At 38.8% G+C, this 20,709-nt stretch overlaps 1 protein-coding gene across 1 annotated transcript in view; it reads right to left on the reverse strand.

Annotated features, from left to right (window-relative positions):
* The window catches only part of GABRA5 (gamma-aminobutyric acid type A receptor alpha5 subunit), an 89,607-nt gene that overhangs the window by 53,249 nt on the left and 15,649 nt on the right, over nt 1-20,709 (reverse strand). Inside the window, exons 4-5 of the mRNA XM_019529443.1 lie at nt 16,035-16,102; nt 15,700-15,920 (exon numbers count right to left, since the gene is read on the reverse strand). Of these exons, the coding sequence (XP_019384988.1) occupies nt 15,700-15,920; nt 16,035-16,102 (289 nt within the window). The remainder of the gene's footprint in view (nt 1-15,699; nt 15,921-16,034; nt 16,103-20,709) is intronic.

Consider the following 20,709-nt stretch of genomic DNA (forward strand, 5'->3'; position numbering starts at 1 on the left):
GTAGTAGGAGCAATAAATAGAGCGTAAGTCAACTGTGCTGAGTCAAAAAAGATTGTTTTAATAAAATTTATAGCCACAAAAGCATGAATATGCTCCAGTGTAGTGTAAAGACATCTGCACTTTAAATGATCTGGTCTGAATGATCTAGGACCCAGTTTGTATTATGGGGGTGTCTCCCTGTGGTGGTCTCTGTACAATTATAGGACTTGTCTGGTGCTTACTGACGCTGCAAGAGAATTTCAGATTTGTAGTGTGTTCTGACCTTAATATTACTGCTTGAGGACTGGATTCTACTTTGTTGGTGTCATCATGTAGCGTTCTGAGCATCCTGGACCTGCTCTGGCAAGGCCAGAATTTCTTGTATCTTGCTGCATAGAGATATCTATGTCTACAGTACAGAACTCCTCCAGTTTCCTCTAGCGGATGCTTTGTTTCCTATTGTTGGCACTAGATGAGGGCATTGTTTCAATTTCAGAGAAAAAATTTATCACTAAATGATCAGAGAATCAAAATTCTCCAAATTTGTTTAAATGAAAAGGTAACACTGGCCGCATCTACATGAAATGCTGACTGTGTGGTTATTACTAAACAAGTGCTATATGACTGCACAGGAACCCAGGTTACTGTGCTGAAGCTCCAACAAACACCTTTTTCATGATGCTACTGAGCAGTAACTTAATACTACTGTGCAGTAGTATCACAATGCTACTACACAGTAATATCGGGCTATTGCAGTCAGAGTCTCATATAGATGAAGCCACTTATAAGTGATTTAATAATGCCCTCCCTAGCTTATGCGTAGAGAAGCACTGCCCCAGAACAAGACTCCTGACCTTCCTCGTGCTACCACATTGGTCAGCAACTTCACTGTCTTTTAGGATGGTGATTGCTGTAGTTTATCCCTTGTGTCAGAGGGGAGATAGAGAAAAGAAAGCATTGGGGCCAAGTGGGACAATGTGGGACCTAAGAGTTCACAATAGGAAGAAATACTCTGTGAATGGGGATTACACATTTTAAGCATGGGCAAAGTTTTTGCCCTACCCTTAACCATAAAAAGGTCAGCATTAATCTGGTTACATGGTAAACAGAAATGTCCCAATCATTTCTCATTAGTTGTGCTATTCATGATATTATGTATAATTTTATTTAATTTTAAAATACTTAATGGATCATGCCACAGAAACCAGTTACAAAATATGTATGAACTAGAATTTATCAACTCTTCTCTAATGTTCACTGCAACATGGGACTTGCCAATATTTGTGAAAAGTGATACTGTACAGAAATGTTTATACTGTCATGTAATTACTTATTGCTTAACTCTGAGAGTCTAGAAAGACTGGTTCACAAAACATGTCTACCTTAAAATTATTTGATTGTACTTGTATACAAAAAGAAATATAGGAACGCAGAACTGGAAGGGGCTTTCTGGGCCACTGAACTGAATCCCCTGTCTTCATAGGTAACCATTTACCCAAGAAATCCTCTAGATTTACCTATGAAGACACAACTACAAGGCACAATACCCAAAACAACAACAGTTTACAACACAGCACAGGTAAAAGCAGGAGAAATGAGGGCACTGCAATGCTCTGCCACTGCAACAATAGGGAAGTAATTGCTTAATATACACTCAGAACATCCTAGGAAGCAGACTGTGCTCAACTTTACAGAAGAAGAAAAAAAAATCCTATAGTCTGTGCCAATCTATCCTAAGGGGAAAAAAATCCTTCTTGATTCCAAATTTGCTAATCTGAGCAGAAGAGCAAGATGTTTAGGCAGGAACATTCAGGGGGGAAATATTCCACATGGTTTAAATACGCTCATGTGCTCAATGAGTCCCAGAAGAATACTGGAAGGTCCTTATTTGAGAAAACTTTAACACCAAGTTAGAACTTTTTGATTGTCTTTTTGCATGCACCAATTTTACAGCTGGTTACAGTGAAATAACTGTGGTTTATGCTGGTTTAAACAGGAGGAAAATAAAGGGTTTTCTTAGTGCACATATGAGATTGAGACTGGGTTTTGTTCAAACCATATAACATAGCCAGTTGAATATAGGCCTCTCAAAACACACATCTGATTTAGGGGCACTCTCCAAATAAAACCTTTCTTCCTATGGCTTGAAGACTCTTATAAAAAGCAAGGAGCTTTTTTCCCCATGTTTCCTTCTACTTAAAACCTTTTGAATGGTTTTACTTAGACCTTTAATACATAAATTCCTTATTTATTTAATACATAAATAAAAATACATTCCTGGCCTTGGAAAATTCCCCCTCAAAAGTGGAAATCTGATAAAATAATAAGCAAATGAAAATTGTTCTTTAGACTGGAAGAATGAAATCCTTGTCCTGTTGAAATCAATGGTAAAACTAACACTGACTTCAATGGGGCCAGGATTTCACCCGAGATGTGTAAGAAATCTTAACTACAGCTGTTGCTACGTTACCAATTATAGTATTTAGCACTGTCTAGTGCTCTAGAAGTTCAAAGCACTGCACAGAAGCTAACTAATCAATGAGAGGTTGTACTGCATTTAAAGCTTTTCTCTTTGAAGTGATTATCAATTAGACATTAATTATGAATAAACTATCCATAAATCATATTAGACAGCTTTGCCAAAGCTGTATTATGTGCAGACTTCATTATGCTTTCTAAAAAAAATCATTATTAATGTTATATCCAACAAAACACACTCCAGCATTTTTTTTAATGCTACACATTTTGCAAAGTGGTGTAAGATTTTTTGAAAAAATTCTACATTGAAGAACTGATCATTAGCCCCTGCTAAAATTCAGAAGATTCATCCATGCAATTGTATAGTTTTCACCACACTGGGAAAAATGTTTTTGGTAACGAGAGACTCAGGGTAACCAGAGGGACCTAGCACCTGCATTCAGAGTGTGATTTCAGCAAAAGCATGAATCTCACCCTAGCATTCCCAAAGGTGCTTGGCAATTCCAGTAAGCCATGCAAGTGTCATTTGCTGAAAAAAAGGCTTCAAGAGCTTTCTCACTGTCTTTAACTGGCCTAGAGGTGATAGGAAAAGAATCAGGGTTATACAGTGTTAAGAAAAAAAATGAAGGGCTGGAGGAAATTGTGGAAAGCTGTCAAGCATCTCCTCTCACTACTGTTAGGCTATGGTAAAACAACTGGAAGATTTTTGGAAGTTCTGTATCAGCTACCTTTCCTTCCAAAAGGCTTTCCTTAATAGTGCCTGCAGCTGCCAGTCACAAGATGCAATTAGGGGAAGTCAGCCACCTGTGTAGGGATGTAACCAATGGCATCAGCAACCTTTTTTACAGACTACCAGTAATGGGCAGAAAAACACCTAGCATGAAGAGAGGGGTAAAGATGCCAGCAGCTTTTGGAGAGGAAGTGAACAGAAGGATAGTCAAAAGACTTTTTAGGAGTTCCTGGGAAAGATAAATGCAAAACAATCAGAGAGAGTTGGTGATGACAGATATGAAGTGTGACCAGCAATGAGGTGCTAGGACACAAACCTTTTGTGCTTACTTGCTTTAACAACTCATAGTCAGGTCCTATGAGCTCAATTTGATGTACCTTTTTTGTACTAGACAAGATAAGGCACTTGGGGATGAGACTTATTTTAATTGGTGCTTGGCACTTCATCTTTATTCCTTCCTTATGCAGAAGGATAGACCAGATGACCTTGTGAAGTCCCTTCTAGTCCTACTTTCCTATAATCTAACTACTGCTGGACTCCTTGCCTCCAATTTGGAGAGCAGTAGATACTCTTGCAGTGTATAACATCAAGTGTAAAGATTCAAATGACTGAATAATTTGCAATATGCCCATATTACATGATCATGTGGAAAATTATAACAACAAAAGGCATCTTGTGTTAAGGATGTTTTTAAAGACTGATACCTAAGAATTGCCATTTACTGAATTAAATCATAGTTCCATCTTGCCCAGTATCCAGTGTCACAGTGGTAGAGTGGATGCTAAAAGGGAGAGTAAACTGGGTATGATGAGGGTTTTTCCACTGTTCCTCTCACTTGCAGCACCCAGCATATAATGTCTAGGAAGTTCTAATGCAGGGGCTTTATCTCTAAGTCCTATGTTCAACAGCTCCCAGCGCCTCTTTTCTCCAAGGATGTATCCAATCCCTTTTTGAATCTGCCTAAATTGTCAGCTTCCACACCACCTGGTGACAATGAGTTCCATACTGTAACGGCATGATGTGTGAAAAAAAAACTTCATTTTGTTAGTTTTCCATTTACTACCTACTAGTTTCATTTTGTGACCCCCTATTATGAAAGAGGCTAAAGAATAAATCCCTATTTATTTTATCTCCACCAGTTTGTATTTCATATCATAGTCCCCCCTCAAGTGTCTCTTTTCTAAACTAAATAGGCCTATCCTCTTCAGTCTCTCCTCATATGGAAGCTCCTCCATACTACGGATCATCCCTGTTGCCCTTCTCTGGACCTTATCTAGATTTTCTACATCTTTTTTGAGATGTGAGGACCAGAATTGAACATAGTATTCAAGGTGTGGATGCACCATGCACCGTAGATTTATAAAGGGGCATACAGTTTTGTTTACAATTCCCTTAATAATCCCTAACATTTTTTTTCTTTTTTCACAGCTGCTGAGCTGATGTTTTTAGTGAACTGTCTACAGTGATTCCCTGATCTCTTTCCTTTGTGGTAACAGCTAATGTAGAGTTCATCATAGTGTAGTATAGTTTAGATTGTTTTTGCCCAGGTTGTTTTGCATCACTTTCCCTTATCTACACTGAAATGCATCTGCCATTTAGTTGCCCGTTCACTCAAACATGCCAGATCCTTCTGTAGTTCCTCACAGTCCACCTTGGTCTTTACCACTGAATAATTTTGCATCAACTGCAAACTTGGCCACCTCTCTCCCCTACTCTCTTTTCCAGATCATTTGTGAATACGTTAAACAGCACTGGTGCCAACACAGATCCCTGGGGGACCCCACTGTTTACTTCTTCCCATCCTGAAAACTGACCATTTATACTCATGCTTTGCTTTCTACTTTTGAGACAGCTTCTAAATCCACAAACTTTCTCTGTAATCCTGTGACTACCTAACATGGTTCAGAGCCTTTGATAGGGGACACTGTCAAAAGCTTTTTGGAAGTCCAAATATATAGACTATGTCAACTGGATCACTCTGATCTACCTGCTTTATTGACACCCTTGAAGTACTCTAGTAGGTTGGTGAGGTATGTTTTCTCTATGACAAAGCTGTGTTGATTTCCCCCAGCAAGTCATGTTCATCCACGTGCAGAACAATTGTTTTTTTCATTGTCTACCAGTTTTCCAAGAACAGAAGTTAGGCTCATTGGCCTGTAGTCCGCTGTGTCCCTGTCAGGGCTTCCAATCATCTCCATTATTTGGTGTGCCTTGTTGAGCTCAGTAGTTATTGTAATTGCATCTAAACCATATCTCACTTTGAGTAAGTCTTAGAAAGACTCTTCGGGTTTGGACACATGACACTTTTAAACTGGTATAATCAGCTTTTACACTGGTGTTGAAAAAAAAAAGATGGGAGTGACGGGAGATGTAAGGCAAAGACAGGCTGACTAATGTCCGTTTGTGTTCTTGAAACAAGTGTACCTCTTGGAACACAGTGAATGATCTATTTTTCTATTCCGAGACCTTTATCCTAACTTAATCTGTGCATGGTAGAGATAGTGGATGATGTAACACTTTAAGGAAGTCTTAAGACATAGATAAGTAGTATAAGTTACTGAACTGAGAGAGAGAATTTCTGCTTAGGTGATGGTACCCGAAACCTCCCACTGGCTGGCTGCTTTGTCTGCTGTGCAGTTGTTAAATACATACACATTTTCCTGGTAGTTCTGTAGGTCTGACAAGGCTTCACTTATGAAGCATCACCTCTGTATGGAACTGTGACCAGAGGGAGAGGGCCTTGCTCTAGCTTTCTGTGCAGAGGGGGACTTTCACGCATTGTGTTTTTTGTCTATAAGTGCATATTAAACATTTATTACATGTTAGACTCTGAAAGAGTGAGCGCAGTCTAATGGTTAAAACTCAGGGCTGGGAACCAGGAGCTATGGACAGATGCTTATGTCTGTCCCACTTCTGACACTTAATTATTTTATGTAAAATATTGCCGGTTTTCCTACCTCACGCCAATGGTGTTGAAGCTTTTATTCATTAATATTTATATGAATATGTAAAGTGCTTTGAAAACCTCAGATGGAAAAAACTACAGAAGTACAAAGTAATCTAATTACTGATGTTATTGTGAGCTTCATTCTGCACAGTAGGCAATTCAGCCCTGCCGTGCAGATGAAAAGCGATTTTTATCATAACTGATCCAAATCCTTACCTTGGTTTATGCTGACAAAACGATGGCTGCATTAGGCCCATAAGACTGTCTAAACCAACTATACACAGGACTGACTCTTATTGAATTTACCTGGAGTGTAAATAAAGGGAAAAGGAACACATCTCCCTTCTGTGGTCAAGACCTATTCCATGGTGGAGACCCCAGGCAAATGGGTGACTTAGCTTTGGAATATTCATACTTTGTATACACCAAACTCCCTTCTCTTTGGAATGGAGCAGAGAGGGCAGCTAGGCTTCAATGACAAATAAGCCTTTGAGACATAAAGAAGGGGCAAAAGATAATCCGAAGGTACCTTATATTTTCTTAAACTTAAAGGGGGAGCTTTGGGGCACATTACTCCCTCCCTGCTAAACTCCTAAAGGGGAAGGTGGAGAAATATTCTTTACAGTAATGGAGCCACATATCAGGCTCTTAGTCAAGACTAAGACCATCAGTTACTGTTGTTATCTTTCATTCCTTAATAGTTATTCAAATATTGACTGCTTAATTTCTCCTTAGTCTTTTCATGTAAAGCATCTAATAAAACGTAAGTACGAGGGGGGAAAAGTGTTGAACTACAGCATTTCCAAGACCTTATAATAATTTCTTTTTTTTTTTTTAACTGGGGGTTTAAACTGGAGGTTTTTGATGCACTGTGTTTTCCAGATGCTGCAGTACATTATAGGGCCTCTTCTCCCTTAGCTGTATCATGTGAAATCCATAGTGCACAACACATCCATCTGTTTGTCAGCTTCTCATACAAATGTCTTTGTACTTTTTCTCTTTGTCCCATATGTCTGAAATGTCCCTTTTTCACCTCTGGAATGCTCCCTTCCATTCCAGCAACTGGGCTTCCCTTGAGATTCCAGAGAGCAAAACTCTACCTCAGTTAGCGAAAATTTTAATGGTAATCATTTGGGTATGTATTAACTGCAACAATATGGGAATTAATTGAGCCTGCTTTTGAAATTTCATATTTTCAGAATAAGCAAACTAGATAACAAATTTTGAGGGGGGTTGTTTGTTTTCTCTTTGTTTTGTTTTTTCTAGAGCACCAGATTGCAATGTTTTGCACAATGTGACACGGTTGCAACATTTTGGGGACGTTAATTAATTAAAATGCATGGAGGATATCTGCTTTTTATTTGTCGTCTGCCTGTCTAAGCTATATCACACCAGAAGCTGCAAGGCTAGCTTAAAGCACACTGCCTGTCCTTCCCAGCTGACTTTCTTCTTTTCTTTTCCAAGTGATGGGTTATTCTTCCTTTACGAAGAGCCTGCCCAAGCAACCTAACACATGCACAGGCCATAACCAGTGACTTACCATAGCAAGAAAACAGGTGTGTTACATACATGAAATTTCTTTGATGTGTATGTAACATACTCCAAACTGGAACAAACCTTGCAGCTTGGTGTTGTAAAATATACTCTTGAAGTAGGCTGCATTTCTGGGAGATATATATATATCCCTATTTAAAAATATATTCTAACTAACTAAGGATTGGAAAGACATTGATGCAATACAGGTAAAATCTGTGCAAGTCCCTTGCCACATACATCTACAAAACAAACTACTGCCCCCTAATTCCCCAGAGTTTTATGGAACTTTCCCATTACTCCATAATATTGGCCTAGATAGACATGTGAAATTTATGATATATTCTGTCTACTATAATTCCCTGTAGACACTTTTAGATTAATAATCATGAGCCTGATCTTTCAGCACAACATAAATGTACTGCAGATGATAATGCCAATTAAATTTATCATTTTAATTAAAGGTAATGAAATGACTAGGGAGCTAGTTCTTTCAGTGGGCAAAGAGCAGAATAGCCAAGTAGATTTTTTTTAATACTTTATCTACTTTTGATATCCTTGACCCATAAGGAGCTGCTTACTTGCTTCCAGACCCTAGCAGTGTAATAGAGTTTCCTATAATGGTTCCACTTTCCTTCAAACTCCAAGGAATAGTTTCTCTGAAGGTGACAGCTTCTTTTCTGTGTGTTCAGGGGTCTTTCCCATAGAGCTCTGTTCTGTTTCCTCTCCTCTTTTGTGTGCACATTGAACATTAAGTTGTTGTTTCATTTTCAGTAGCCAACAACATCCTATCCTCTCTGTCCACCCCAAATGACTTTTTCCAGTGCAGATGAATTACTTGTTTCAGTGTCTAATGGATAAAAACTAGCTAATAAAGACAATACCGATATAACAGAAATAATGTTTAAAGGATGGTAGAATTGAAGGATTTATATCAGCTTCTCTATCCCAATGAAGGGACATGCTTGCTTTGTGCTACATGGCATGCAGAACCTGATACTAGCTCTGGATCTCCAGCTGTTCCTGAATGTCTAGATAATAGCCCTTGCCAATAATGTCTGTGGGGAGGGGGGGGTTGTTTTTTTTGGGAGGAGGGTTGTTTTTTTGGGGGGGCGGGGAGTTGTTTTGCTAGTCAAGACTTTTTGCTGTGCAAATTCTCTTTTTTTTCTTTTTTGGCGCAGACCTTCTAAAGATGTTCTGGACTTCATTGGTTCGAGGAAAGGTTGTTGTGTACTCTTTGTAAGGCTATCTTTAAAACCTAGTTAGACACTGCAGCTGGTAAGGGATGTAACTGCCATCTAATTAGGTGCTGTGTTCTGTAGTGAATGTTTTACCATATTTTGTTCTGATTCTTTTTCCTCGTGTGACTCAAGTTTTTTGAATAATGGATCCTGGTTCCTTGAGATGTATCTTTGGAATTGTGACTGTCACAGGAAAAGCAAATAGCAGAGGTGCCTGAGCTAATGTGCTCCCTAGAGTGGTAGGGTGTCTTCAGTAAAGGCCCCTAATTCTGACTCTCCCTGGTTCTCCTTAGTCTGCCAGAGTCTGAAACTGATGGATGGAGATAGAGAGTCCTTAACTACTTTAGCAGTTTATCAGGTCCATGATGAAGAATCCCCTGACAGGGGACCTAAGGGGTAGGGAATGTAGAGAATGAAGCATGGGAATGAATGAAAGGGAAGAATATGTGTGAGGTTGAAAAAGGCAATCCAAATGCATCTATTTTTAAACTATTGAAATTGTTTTTGTAATAGCTGTGGAGCCAGGCCCTCTTTTATAAATATAAATGCACCATAAAGATAGTCTGTTTGAGAGGAGAACAAGGCATATTGATTAAACAAACATGGTTCAATTTGGCTAGCTATTTGTATGAACACTGACCATGTCTTTCTAAAATGAAAGTCTGCTAGCTATTCCCACACTTGGGTCCAAGCTATCAGATCTACAACACAGCAGGACAGCCAGAACAGCAGTGAAGAGGAAAAATCTTCACAGGTTTTGTTTTTAAAAAGAGAGAACTAGCCTTCTCTAAGAAAGTCTTGAAAAGCACTCTATAATCCCCCTTAGATTATTTCAACATATAATAATTACACAGTATTGCAATATTTAATTCTCCATTTCAATGTTTCATAAAAGGTAGATTTAAATGTACCTGAGCACATACATACGTTGTACAAATGCAACTTGCATATTTAACCTTAAAGTAGTATATATTTTCACATTGATAGCTGTACCTGTGCCCTAAACAGTAACAAGCTTGCTTATGCTGCCATCAAGTGGACATTTAAGTTAATACATATTACAGTATTGACTTATAGCTTTCATGAACAATAACTGTATTTTCAAATTTTTACAGGAATATGTAGGAAATCCTCACCTTTCCAAAGACTAAGAACTACCAGCTAGAATTTTCAAATTCTAGCTGATTTGGTTTAAAAACACAGCTCTAGTAAACATATATAGCTAAAGTAAATTTAGTAACTAAAAAGCTAAACTCAGACTCATCTGATTCTACTGGTGAAATTTATCAAAGCTGTTGTCTTTATATGCTATTTTCATGAAAACAATGGAGCGCAAAAAAAAAAAGTGCAAACATTAAAATGTTTAATTCTCTTGGAACCCAAAAAGTTTTTATTTACTGTCCTCATTTTTCAAAATAGCTCTATACAATAAATAAGCTTTACAAAAGTTATCTTCACATTGAGCTTTTACTTCTTGTATAACATGAAATGCCCTAATGGGCTTTTTTAATAGTAGTAAGAAAAGTCCTAACAAGTTTTTCAAATTCACAAATCTGTCAGATCACTATGCAGACCAATGAAATAAGAGATGCCTGTGTTAGGTTGCTGCTCTTATTAAAAATAAACATTTAAAAACTCAGCTATGGACAACACTGCCCTCTTGGGGTAGGCAAAGAATTTGCAACATTAATTCATGACAGTTTGTACAGGGTAAACCCTATTAGCAAAATACAGAAAAGAAGATTAGCAAAATGAAAATCAGCTAGGAAGCCTGTAGTTTTTTCACAGCACAGTACACTATTGTTAACATCAGTCTAGATGGTATATTGTGGTCCTATTTTGATGCAGGGAGACTTTGACAATGTGCATGCATAGAAGCACATTAACACTTTAACTGACAAAATACTTCCTTGATTTCTGACGTGGTCAGTATCAATAGAAGATGCAAATCCAAACAATGCATTTTCATTACAATGAAAAGACATATTTGATCAAATATGAAGAAAGTTAGAAAATAAATGTATCAAATTCTTTATATTGAAAACAATGTAAGTGCTGGGGGAGTTGCTCTTTTGCATGTGATCCTTTTGCTGTTTATAACCAACATAGTTGTTTACACATGTGTGTCTACACGTGTACTTTAATGCCTAGAGCACATGTAAAAGTGCCCAGAGGTACTAAACTTAATGCGTAGTAGCAAAAGCATATTAATGACAGTGTAGATGTGCCCGCTGATTATTTTACTTAAGGTGATAATTTTGCAGGATACTTTCTCTTTCATAGTATGGAATGACTATTATCCAGAAGTTGAGTATCTGGAAGATCAAGTAAGTGGGAGGTCTCCTGACCTTCCCCCTCAGGGTGAAGTTAGTTGTATGTCACAGTTAGACCATACTAAATCTGTGGAATGTTAATCAGTGTTAAAGTTGGAGCAAGCTATGGGCAGTCACACATTACTATTACATACTATTTCTTGCCTGCACAGCTCTGATTTGCAACTAGGGGGTTGGTGAGCAGGAGTGTGGCAAGGAGCCAGGATGCTTGGGCTCTATCCCTGCTAGGGAAGAGGAACTGGGAGCAGTGCATTCTGAGAAGCTGGAGCACTGAAAATTGCTCATTTTATCTCCATGGAGCAGACTGAAGTTACCCTAACATGAGTTAGGTAGCACGGCTCAGAGTTAACTCTCAACTGAGGTGGTATAACTTTGAGATGCCCAAAGGGCACTTAGCTTTCATGTGTGGATGCTCAAGTTTTAAGTGCCCTTAGTATGTTTTAAGTGTAATGTGTAACTTCACCCTCACTCTCTGACTCATGCAGACAATGGCTAGCTCCCTGAAAGACTGCCTGGTGATGAACTGCCAGGGAGTCGCACGCAGGGAACTTGCTACCGCGGCCACTGGAACAGCTCTGAACAGACTTTTCAGGGCTGCTGAAGATTCCTTAAAAAAATAATCTAGAAAAAAATGATTATCCAAAAACAGTGACACAAATTATTTGAGGTAATCAATGTTCTACAATATTTTCATTCACCTTCCAAAGTTCTGCCATTGTAGTTTCTTTTTTAATTATTTCACTATAATTTGCTGTATTTTCTTTTGTGTTCTGATTCAGGCTTTTTGCAAGTCAGTTTCCAATGTGTGTAGCTCTCCTGGTCTTATCAAGAAGGCCTTTTTTCATGGTTTAAATGACTCTTTTGTGTGAATTCTATCAGACTTGCTTAGTCACTTGCTTATCTAAACATGTTTTATAGTAAGAATCCATATGATATTGTAGGATATCCCTCATCTTGCTCTCTACCTCCTCTTAATTCAGATAGCCCAGGCAAAAGGTCATTAAAGTGGTTCAGATATCTCCAGCACTGAGTCAGGGCCCAGTTCTCCCCTAATACAAATAAATTACTTCTGCATACAGTTTGGGAAACTCCACAATTGTTCCTGACATACGTGTGGGGAAATAACCACTACACCAGTGGCAGTGGGTTGGCCCCAAAATTCACAGGCCACTGAAAACCGAGCACATCTGATGGAGAGTCAGAGGAAGCAAGGCACATCCTTCTGACTAAGGTTCTGTGCCTCTCCGTTGCCCACACTATTCACTATGATATCCTCAGGAATGTATGCCAAGAGAGGTGCAGAGAGGTACTCCAAGAAAGGCAGTTACAGTCAAGCTTTCTTTAAGTGGAAACCTCAGTCAGTATGGGCTTGATCATTATTGTCCTGATCTCAGGTTCCCAAAAGATTCAGTAATAGCTGAAGTTGACTGTGTTTGGACTGCATAGCACAGTGTAGCATGAAAATGCCCAAACTAGCCTCACACAAGTTAAACTGAGAGGGGGTTAGTCTGAAGTCAGGGCAGGGAGAAGGTAGAGCAGCATGGCACATTTAAGATTAACTGGTTCAGAGAGGCACGAGCACAAGTTAAACTGGGTGCCAGAAGTAGGCATGTTGCAGTAGGAAGAAGTTCTACTTGACCTAGTTTACAGAGTTTCTCACACTAAGTTCCATGCTGCTGAAGTGAGACTACTTTTGGTACTATGTGCAATGCAGTCTTCTGCAACAGACCACCTGATGGGGGACCCAAGGGAAAAGCACTGCTTAGCCACACTGGGGACAGAACTGGAAGGTTTCCTCTGAGAAATAAGAAAGGAGGGAACTGTATCCTTCCCTTCCGGCACTACAATCCCTTCGATTTCTTTTCTCCAACTAAGGCTTTCAAGGGAAGGTAGCTATCATTCCAGCCCTCAGTCCTTCCTGGTTTACTAGACTGTTTGACCACCTGTGTAGCCTGAATCTAGAGATATAAGCTTTTCCTACTGTATAATAGAAGAAGCATATCACTTCAAGTTTTTGTTGATTTAATATCCCTGAGAGATAGGATGGCAATTGTTAAGGCACCTTTCTGCAACTTCACGGACATGAATTCAGGCCTTGCTCCAGACTCAGGATGGCTCAGTTGCCAATAGGCACCTAGTTATTTGGGCTGGGGAATCAAAGTTGGGCTGAATAGTATGGTAGCCATCCCCCTTGTGGTGCTGTTGGCTATAGAAATTGGCATTTCCTAACCATGCCAGCCTTTCTGTTTAGGTGGACCTCAGGCCTGGAGGCAATTTAAAGAAAAATTCAAACATGGTTAAGTAAGTGAGTATTTGGTTTGCAGTTTGCTTCTGAACCACAGGGCCCAAATCTAGCCCTCTTGTAATGACAGTGGCATGTCAGAGAAATGTAATATTACCCTACTTTTCCTGTGATTAGAAATTAGAGATAGTTCCATCTCTAGGACTCTGGAAAATTATCCAGGTGATTTAACTCCTTCCAAGGTTAAGGCAAATGTTTTCCTTCTGCCCATGATGCCAATGTCTTTCCCAATATACACAAAGCTTTAAGACTTCTGAGATGGGTTTACCTGTATCTGCTGACACACACTATGCATTCTCCTTGTTACATTTTCAAACACAACATTTTGCAGCTCTCAGCCATTCCACTGGGGATTAGCTGCCATATATTATTTCTAGCACTGAAATTTCTCTCGGAAATGCCCATCATAAAAAAGCTGACACTCTTGGCACAGGACTTCACAGATATCTTGATCTGATTATACATTATATAAACACTCTCTTGTTCTAGGTTTCGATAGGATAGCAGGTACAATAGAATGACCTGACTTTTTTATTTTAAATTTATCAATTGTTTACAAATGGATAGTAGTAAGTCATTCAGAAAGTGATGCATTCTATTTCCTTATATGATATATACAGTAAATTGGGATTTATTCTGCCTGTCACCCAAAGAAAAATAATTTATTTTATATTCTTGAGCTTCCTGAATGTTGTGGGTTTCTAGCCTAGAAAAAAAACAATGTGCCAATCCCAAGTTATCTTAACCTCAAATTTTTTTGACTGTCACTTCAGACATACCCTTCGTGTCGTAAAACTGCACATATAGTATGCTGGCAAAAGAAAATATCTGGCTCTGCTCCATATAGATTGCAACTTTGATCTGAATTTAGTTTACACAAGTGTAAACCGCAAATAATTTTGTAGTAGGCACTGCACTTGCATTAGTGTAACTCTAGGGATGATGGGGCTAGAATCAGGGCTTAGAACTTTGAGACCATTTTGGAATTCGGGTTTGTCTTGCATCTATTTGACCTTTCGCTCACTGACTTTTTTTTGAAAGATATTGCCACATTGTTTCAGGATTTATCAGTTATCCCTGAGATCACAAATGTGACAACTGGCATTAGAAAAGAATAGTAATAAGTAATGGGAAAAATGAGAAAACAAAACCCACAATCACTGCAGGACTTGTTACTTAGATTTTTAGAATTTAATTTTTTGCGGTTGCAAAGAAATAACTAATGATTTCTAAATCTTTCTATTCTTGCAAAGCCTTATACAGCAGGGATTTAGGCATTACTTTGATCTGACAGATACTCTTATGTGATAAGCTTAGGATAAACAGTCTCTTCTCTAGTTGTTTTTTTAATCTCTTTGTAAGTACTGTCACATGACTACACTTTCAATGAAAAACCTGTGAAAGATGAAAGTTAGTCTTCATTACTGAAAATTAATTACTTATAATTAACAAATTATCCTACTCCTATGTAGAATTTGTGTAAGTATTTCAGATAAGTCAGGTAATGCATTAGCAACACGGTTTTAACACTGCTTTAACATTTATATTTGGAAATAATGTGGCTTCATAATATCCTCAGATCAGATGAGGTGCTAGGCCTGGAAGTTCAGGCACCAATCTGATTCTCAGCCTACAAAATATACCAGCTCTGTTTTAAAACACATTTAGTAAGATAGTTTTGAAGTGCTCCGTCCTACTTCATGACAGATTTTACCCTAGTGATGACTTGTCTTCTTGTTAAATTAGTTAAATTGCATGACTTGTAAGCTTTGAGAGTTGAAGACATACTGCATCAGAGAGATTTAACTTTCTGGCCTTTTACATAGTGCTCTCACATCAATTCATCAGAGCAGCTGCAAAAACAAGTAATAAGGGAATACAGACCTACATAAAAAAGCAAGACTGAATCATCCATTTTGTTGAGAATTCCATTTAAGTAAAGGAAATATTTCAGCCCTAGCATTACTCAGAAATTTCTAATTAATTGGTAGTTGTAGTCAGTGATTATGTTTTCCATTCTTCTTGATATTCTTATAAAGTGCTCAAAAAACTACTTTGCTGATTCTATTCTGAGAGGAAAAAATGTGCAACATGAATAGTAGAAAGCTACTAGGAGTGATATTCAAAAGAAATAAGAAAATAGCCCAGGTCTTTACCTCATGGTATACAGTAAGGTGCCATCATCTTCAAGGCGTAGAAGTTTGTTTGGTGTTGTCATGTTGTGAGCAATAGACTTCTTGCCATTGTGAAAGAAAGTGTCTGGGGTCCAAATCTTGCTGGCAAGTAGATTGTTAAGAGGGAGCCGTTGCATTGGTCCTTTGAATCGAAGTCTTTCATCTTTCCAGCTTTGTCGGAAAAAGACGTCAATAGTGTATTCCTGGCATAAAGGACCAGTCTTGTTAATATTGCATCTATCTGGAAAATGATCACTTTTAAAGTTATTTTAATAAAATAAATAATATGGATTTAGCATCTATATCCTGTCACCTACCATTTCTGTGTCTGATACTGGACCAAAACTGGTAACATAGATGTCTGTTTTCACCTGAGTTATCCTCTCTGTAACAAATAAACACAGATCTTGAATAATTTATATAACAAACAAATATACAACCTTGATACATTTCTTTTCTCTGTTAACAATGTTATGTGTATATGTGTGTGTGCATATCTGTGTGTGTGTCTGTATACAAACATACATATATGCTATTTTAGGCTGGAGCTCTTCAAAGAAGCCAATAGTATGACATTTGATATGGTTTAGGCTCGTTAGAAATTTCTAGCTTCATTTGATTTTAAGAGTTGAATTTTCAGAAGTGTTTATATGACTAAGACTGTGAGTCTAATTTTCAAGTTTGTTGGCACAAACCTGTTATATTTTGGGATGTTCATTGAATGTCATGTATGTTATCATGAATTACATTTCCTGATCTAAAATGTTCAGATAAAGATAAGCAAAATCTAATTTTATTATTTTTATGTTTGCCTAATTTATGATGTTTGATATGAGTGTTATTCAATATCTGCGTATGATAGCTGGTCAAAGAGGGTAATTGAGACTACAGTAGGGACAAAGGCTATTCACACCTAGAGGATCAAAACGCAAATGGTTGGAAGAAGTACTGTATTTATTCAAATTTAAGATGACATCCCCCAAAATTAGATTCTATACATGAAAAATGTATACATTTGCTACAAATTTCAAGTACAGAATCTAATTATTGGAGGGTCATCTTTAATTCATTCCTCCCACTTCTTCAGGAGTGCAGGCAGTGGGGGGCAGGTGATGAGAAGAACTTTCCTCCTGTTTGTACCTGTCCCCTTGCCACCTCTGCCTGCTTCCCCACAGCCTCAGGCCCCCCTTCCCCACTCTGCTCCCCCTCCTGCCACTCCTGCCCAGCCTCTGCTCCCTACAATCTCTGCTCCTACTCCCCCAGCTGCTGCCTCCCCTTTCACCATCCAGCCTCTGCTCCACACTTCCTCCCATACCCTTGCTCAGTACTGGCAGCTCTGTCCCCATTCTAGCCTGCGGCATGAAGCATAGCTTCAGCCCAGCCTCCGTAGCAACCGTGCCAGCTGCATGTTGTTACTTCAGAGCCAGGCTGGAGATGTCCTCCATGCTCCAGGCTGCAGTATGGATGGAGCCTGCCTGCATGGAGCAAAGGTTGTGGGGGGAGTGGGGCAGGTGGGGAAGCAGAGGCTGTGTGTGTGTGGGGTGGGGGATGAGGAGAAGAGGCTTTCATGGGAGAGATGAAGAGGTGCAGAGGTGGCAATGGTGGTCTGGGGTGGTGGGTAAGTAAGAGCTGTGGCTACAACTCTGACCCCAGGTAAGGGTTAGAGCCGGAGCCACAGCAGTTTCTTGCCCTCCCCCACTCCACCTCACACTCAATTGTAAGACAAGGGGCTCTTCTGCCCACGTCATATGGGGAAAAAACCCTCATCTTAGGATTGAGTAAATATGGTCAATACTGAGAATTTATATTGCATAACTATGCATATTGAGTACCAGGGTGAGGCACTGAGGCCTGACCCAGGCAGGGGAAATAATCTTTTATACAAATAGCATTTGATGAGACTTGAAGGCTGGGCTGGTAATCTTTAGGTCTGAAAAGATGTAAATATTCCTCCTGTTATAAATGGGTCAGTGAAGATGCCTGACTGGCCAAATAAATGTACATAAGTGGGGCAGAAGTTTACATGCACAATGCTTGACCTTCGAGAATTCTATACAGTGGAATTGGTCAGGGAAGGGCAAGTACTTAAGCCTTGCAAAGGTTTGTCTAAAGCAGTGATTCTCAACCAGGGTGTTGCAAAAAACCTTTGAAGGGCTCTGCATGAAGTGTGAGAAGATAAGTAAGGTATGAAGAGATAAATAAAGGCAGGTAGGCTTCAGGTATGAGGAGATAAGCAGATAAGAGCAGGAGCAGGTTCTTCTGCCTGGTTGTTCCTTCTGCCCCTACTGCAAGAAGGTATGCCCTATAATAAATTTGTTTTTGAAATGATTGATTCACAAAAGTTTTTGAGGGATGCTTCAGCCCAAGAAGAGGTGACCTGAGTCTGAAAAGAGCTTCCTGGGCATAATATGCTTTGGTCCCTCAGCCAGTAGACTGGCAAGAGAACTTGTAACAGGCTCTGACCTTTTGAGCTAGGTGAAAGGTGCATTCTTGAGTTTAAGGGGTATAGGCTGTAGCCGTGGTGGTCTAAGGACATAGGCAGACAAGGTTCTTCATGTGAATCTGGTATCTTTTATTAGACCAACTTAAGTAGTTGGAAAAAGAATTCTTCGCAAGTTTTTGGGTTTAAAAACCTTTCATCAGGCTGAGGAAGCATCTGCAGTTGGTGTATGCTCTTGGGTTTAAGATGCAAAGTAAGATCAGCTTATTGTTCTGATCATTTCTTTTGCTTGTTTGTTCTTACATCTCTGTTTCTATCAAAACATATGGTCACTGATTTCTTATGCTTGGTCATGTCTTTATTATAATTTGTTTCTTATCTTTTATAATCAATGATCCTGGTTTTCTCTGATTTAAAAAAATCCCCAATTTTCAGTTAAAAGAAAGTAACCCCAAATCCACATTTTTCTGTGATTTAAATGAAACACCACTAATACATAGATACATATATACTAGTGGTGTTTCATTTAAATCATGGAAAAATGTGGATTTGGGGTTACTTTTTTAATAGAAAACTGGGGATTTTTTTTAAATCAGAGAAAACCAGGATCCCTGTTTATAATTTACTTACTGTCAGGGTAAGCGTGATTTCAGAGTATTTGACCATGCAATCCATCCTCTTCTCCAGAAGAGGGATCCATTTTTTTGGAGTACAATTCTGAAGGATGTGATTCTTCTGAAAGAAGAATCCTGTGCTGAAAGCTGGCAAGATCCAAGTGAGGCAGGTAAAGCTGAGGTGCTCTTGTTCAGGGAGGTAACTTTACAGCATCTCCATCAACAGACTCAGTGGTCAAGCAGCAGATGATGCGAGTTGTGAAAATACCCCAAAAGTATGTTTCAAAGGTGTCCCTGGCCACACACAGGGCCAGGCTATGTCACATACATTTTGAGTAGAATTTGGGGAACAGCATTTTTGAGCAGAGTATGGAAATGAGGCTGTGAAGTGGCACTAAAAGCATAACTACTGGTTTTAATGTTTTACAAGTGAAAGGAGAATGGTGCAGAAAGGTGAAGAGGAGCTGGACTAGATCAGAATACCAGGGATGACAGATGTATATTTACATGTAAACCATTTAAAATGGCAAATATGCAGATGGCTTAACTGGTGTGCCAATGCAATTGCACTATAAGAAGCCAATCACGGAAAAATAATTTTATTCTTGCCTTTCTTGGGATTTTTTTCATTTGCACATTATAAAATGCATGTTTTATTTTGTGAGACCTCATATGTGTTATTTACCATACTGTGCACCTTCAAAGCAATTTGCAAAGGTGATGTCTAGGTCATCAATCATACAAGTGAGTAGCACCAAAAGGAGAAAAACAAAAAAGTGTTCCACTTCTGAAACCTTTAACAGTGAATAGAAAAACAAATCTGATCTATAACCAACTGGATTTAGTAACAGTTACTTGGAAAACTTGAGTGGACTTTAGATAAGGCCCTGGGCACTGGGAGACTGTGGGTTTTCTATGGCTATCTAAATGCAGCTATTTTTTTTTTTTTAAAGATCTAGGATATCAAATTAAATCTAGTATACAGCTGATGCAGGGAGTACTCTTATACTTCTAAAAGCAATGTATTGGTCTGACAATGGAGTTTTTAAGGAAGCATTACCTTAGTAACGTTCTCCTCGACTAACAGAGGTTTGCCTGAATGAGAACAGCGGAATTGTTATTATGTAAGGATTGGGTGTTACCCTGTAGATTTCTAAACGGAGAAGCAGTCCGCTATGGACTGCCGTAGCGCTACAAAATATAATAGTAGTTTTAGCAGGTTTATTTTAAATGGAGTATTCATTAAGAAGGCCACAGCGCTTTAGGATATATTTTATATGGTATATGTGTGCATATGCTTACCATTTCTTTTCACTGAAACCTAATGGAAATAAATAAACAGTATTTATCAGTTACATCAGAAACTGTATCACCATTCCAACCAGCAAAGCTCATTTATGCTGAGTTGAATCGCTTTTGTGGTTTATTAAAAAGCATATTTATTCATTCATTAGATTTATATGATGACCATCTCAAAAAGGCTCAGGGCAGCTTATGAAGAAAGTTATACCGCTTCAAGTACCAAATGCAAATAATACAACAAAGCTTTCCTTACCTAAAATCCAACTATATCCATACAGTATCCTTTGGCTAAACCCAAAGCAAAGGTGTAAAATCCCTATATAGTTTATTCCACCAAGGTTCCAGGGAACTAGACCTGATCAAGCTTTTTAGCCTCTGATTGACTTAGGCATTTATCTTCCCCCTCCATCTCAGACCCCAGGACTCACATATTCCTCTTATGCTTTGTTGAGTGGAAATGATTTCCCTACAAACAACTCAATCAACTATTGTGCAAACTGATAAAGTTTTGTAGCAAGGGGGAGAGGGTTAGCTCTTTCACCAGTCTCTAGACAGGATCTTATGCCCCATTACAATTAGCCACTGATTCATAAATCCTTCAACCCTTTTCCATGGATTTTGGTTTGATGGACAGAG

The sequence above is a fragment of the Crocodylus porosus genome, unplaced genomic scaffold, assembly GCF_001723895.1.
Source record: "Crocodylus porosus isolate Cpor-Errol unplaced genomic scaffold, CroPor_comp1, whole genome shotgun sequence".
NCBI lineage: Eukaryota > Metazoa > Chordata > Crocodylia > Crocodylidae > Crocodylus > Crocodylus porosus.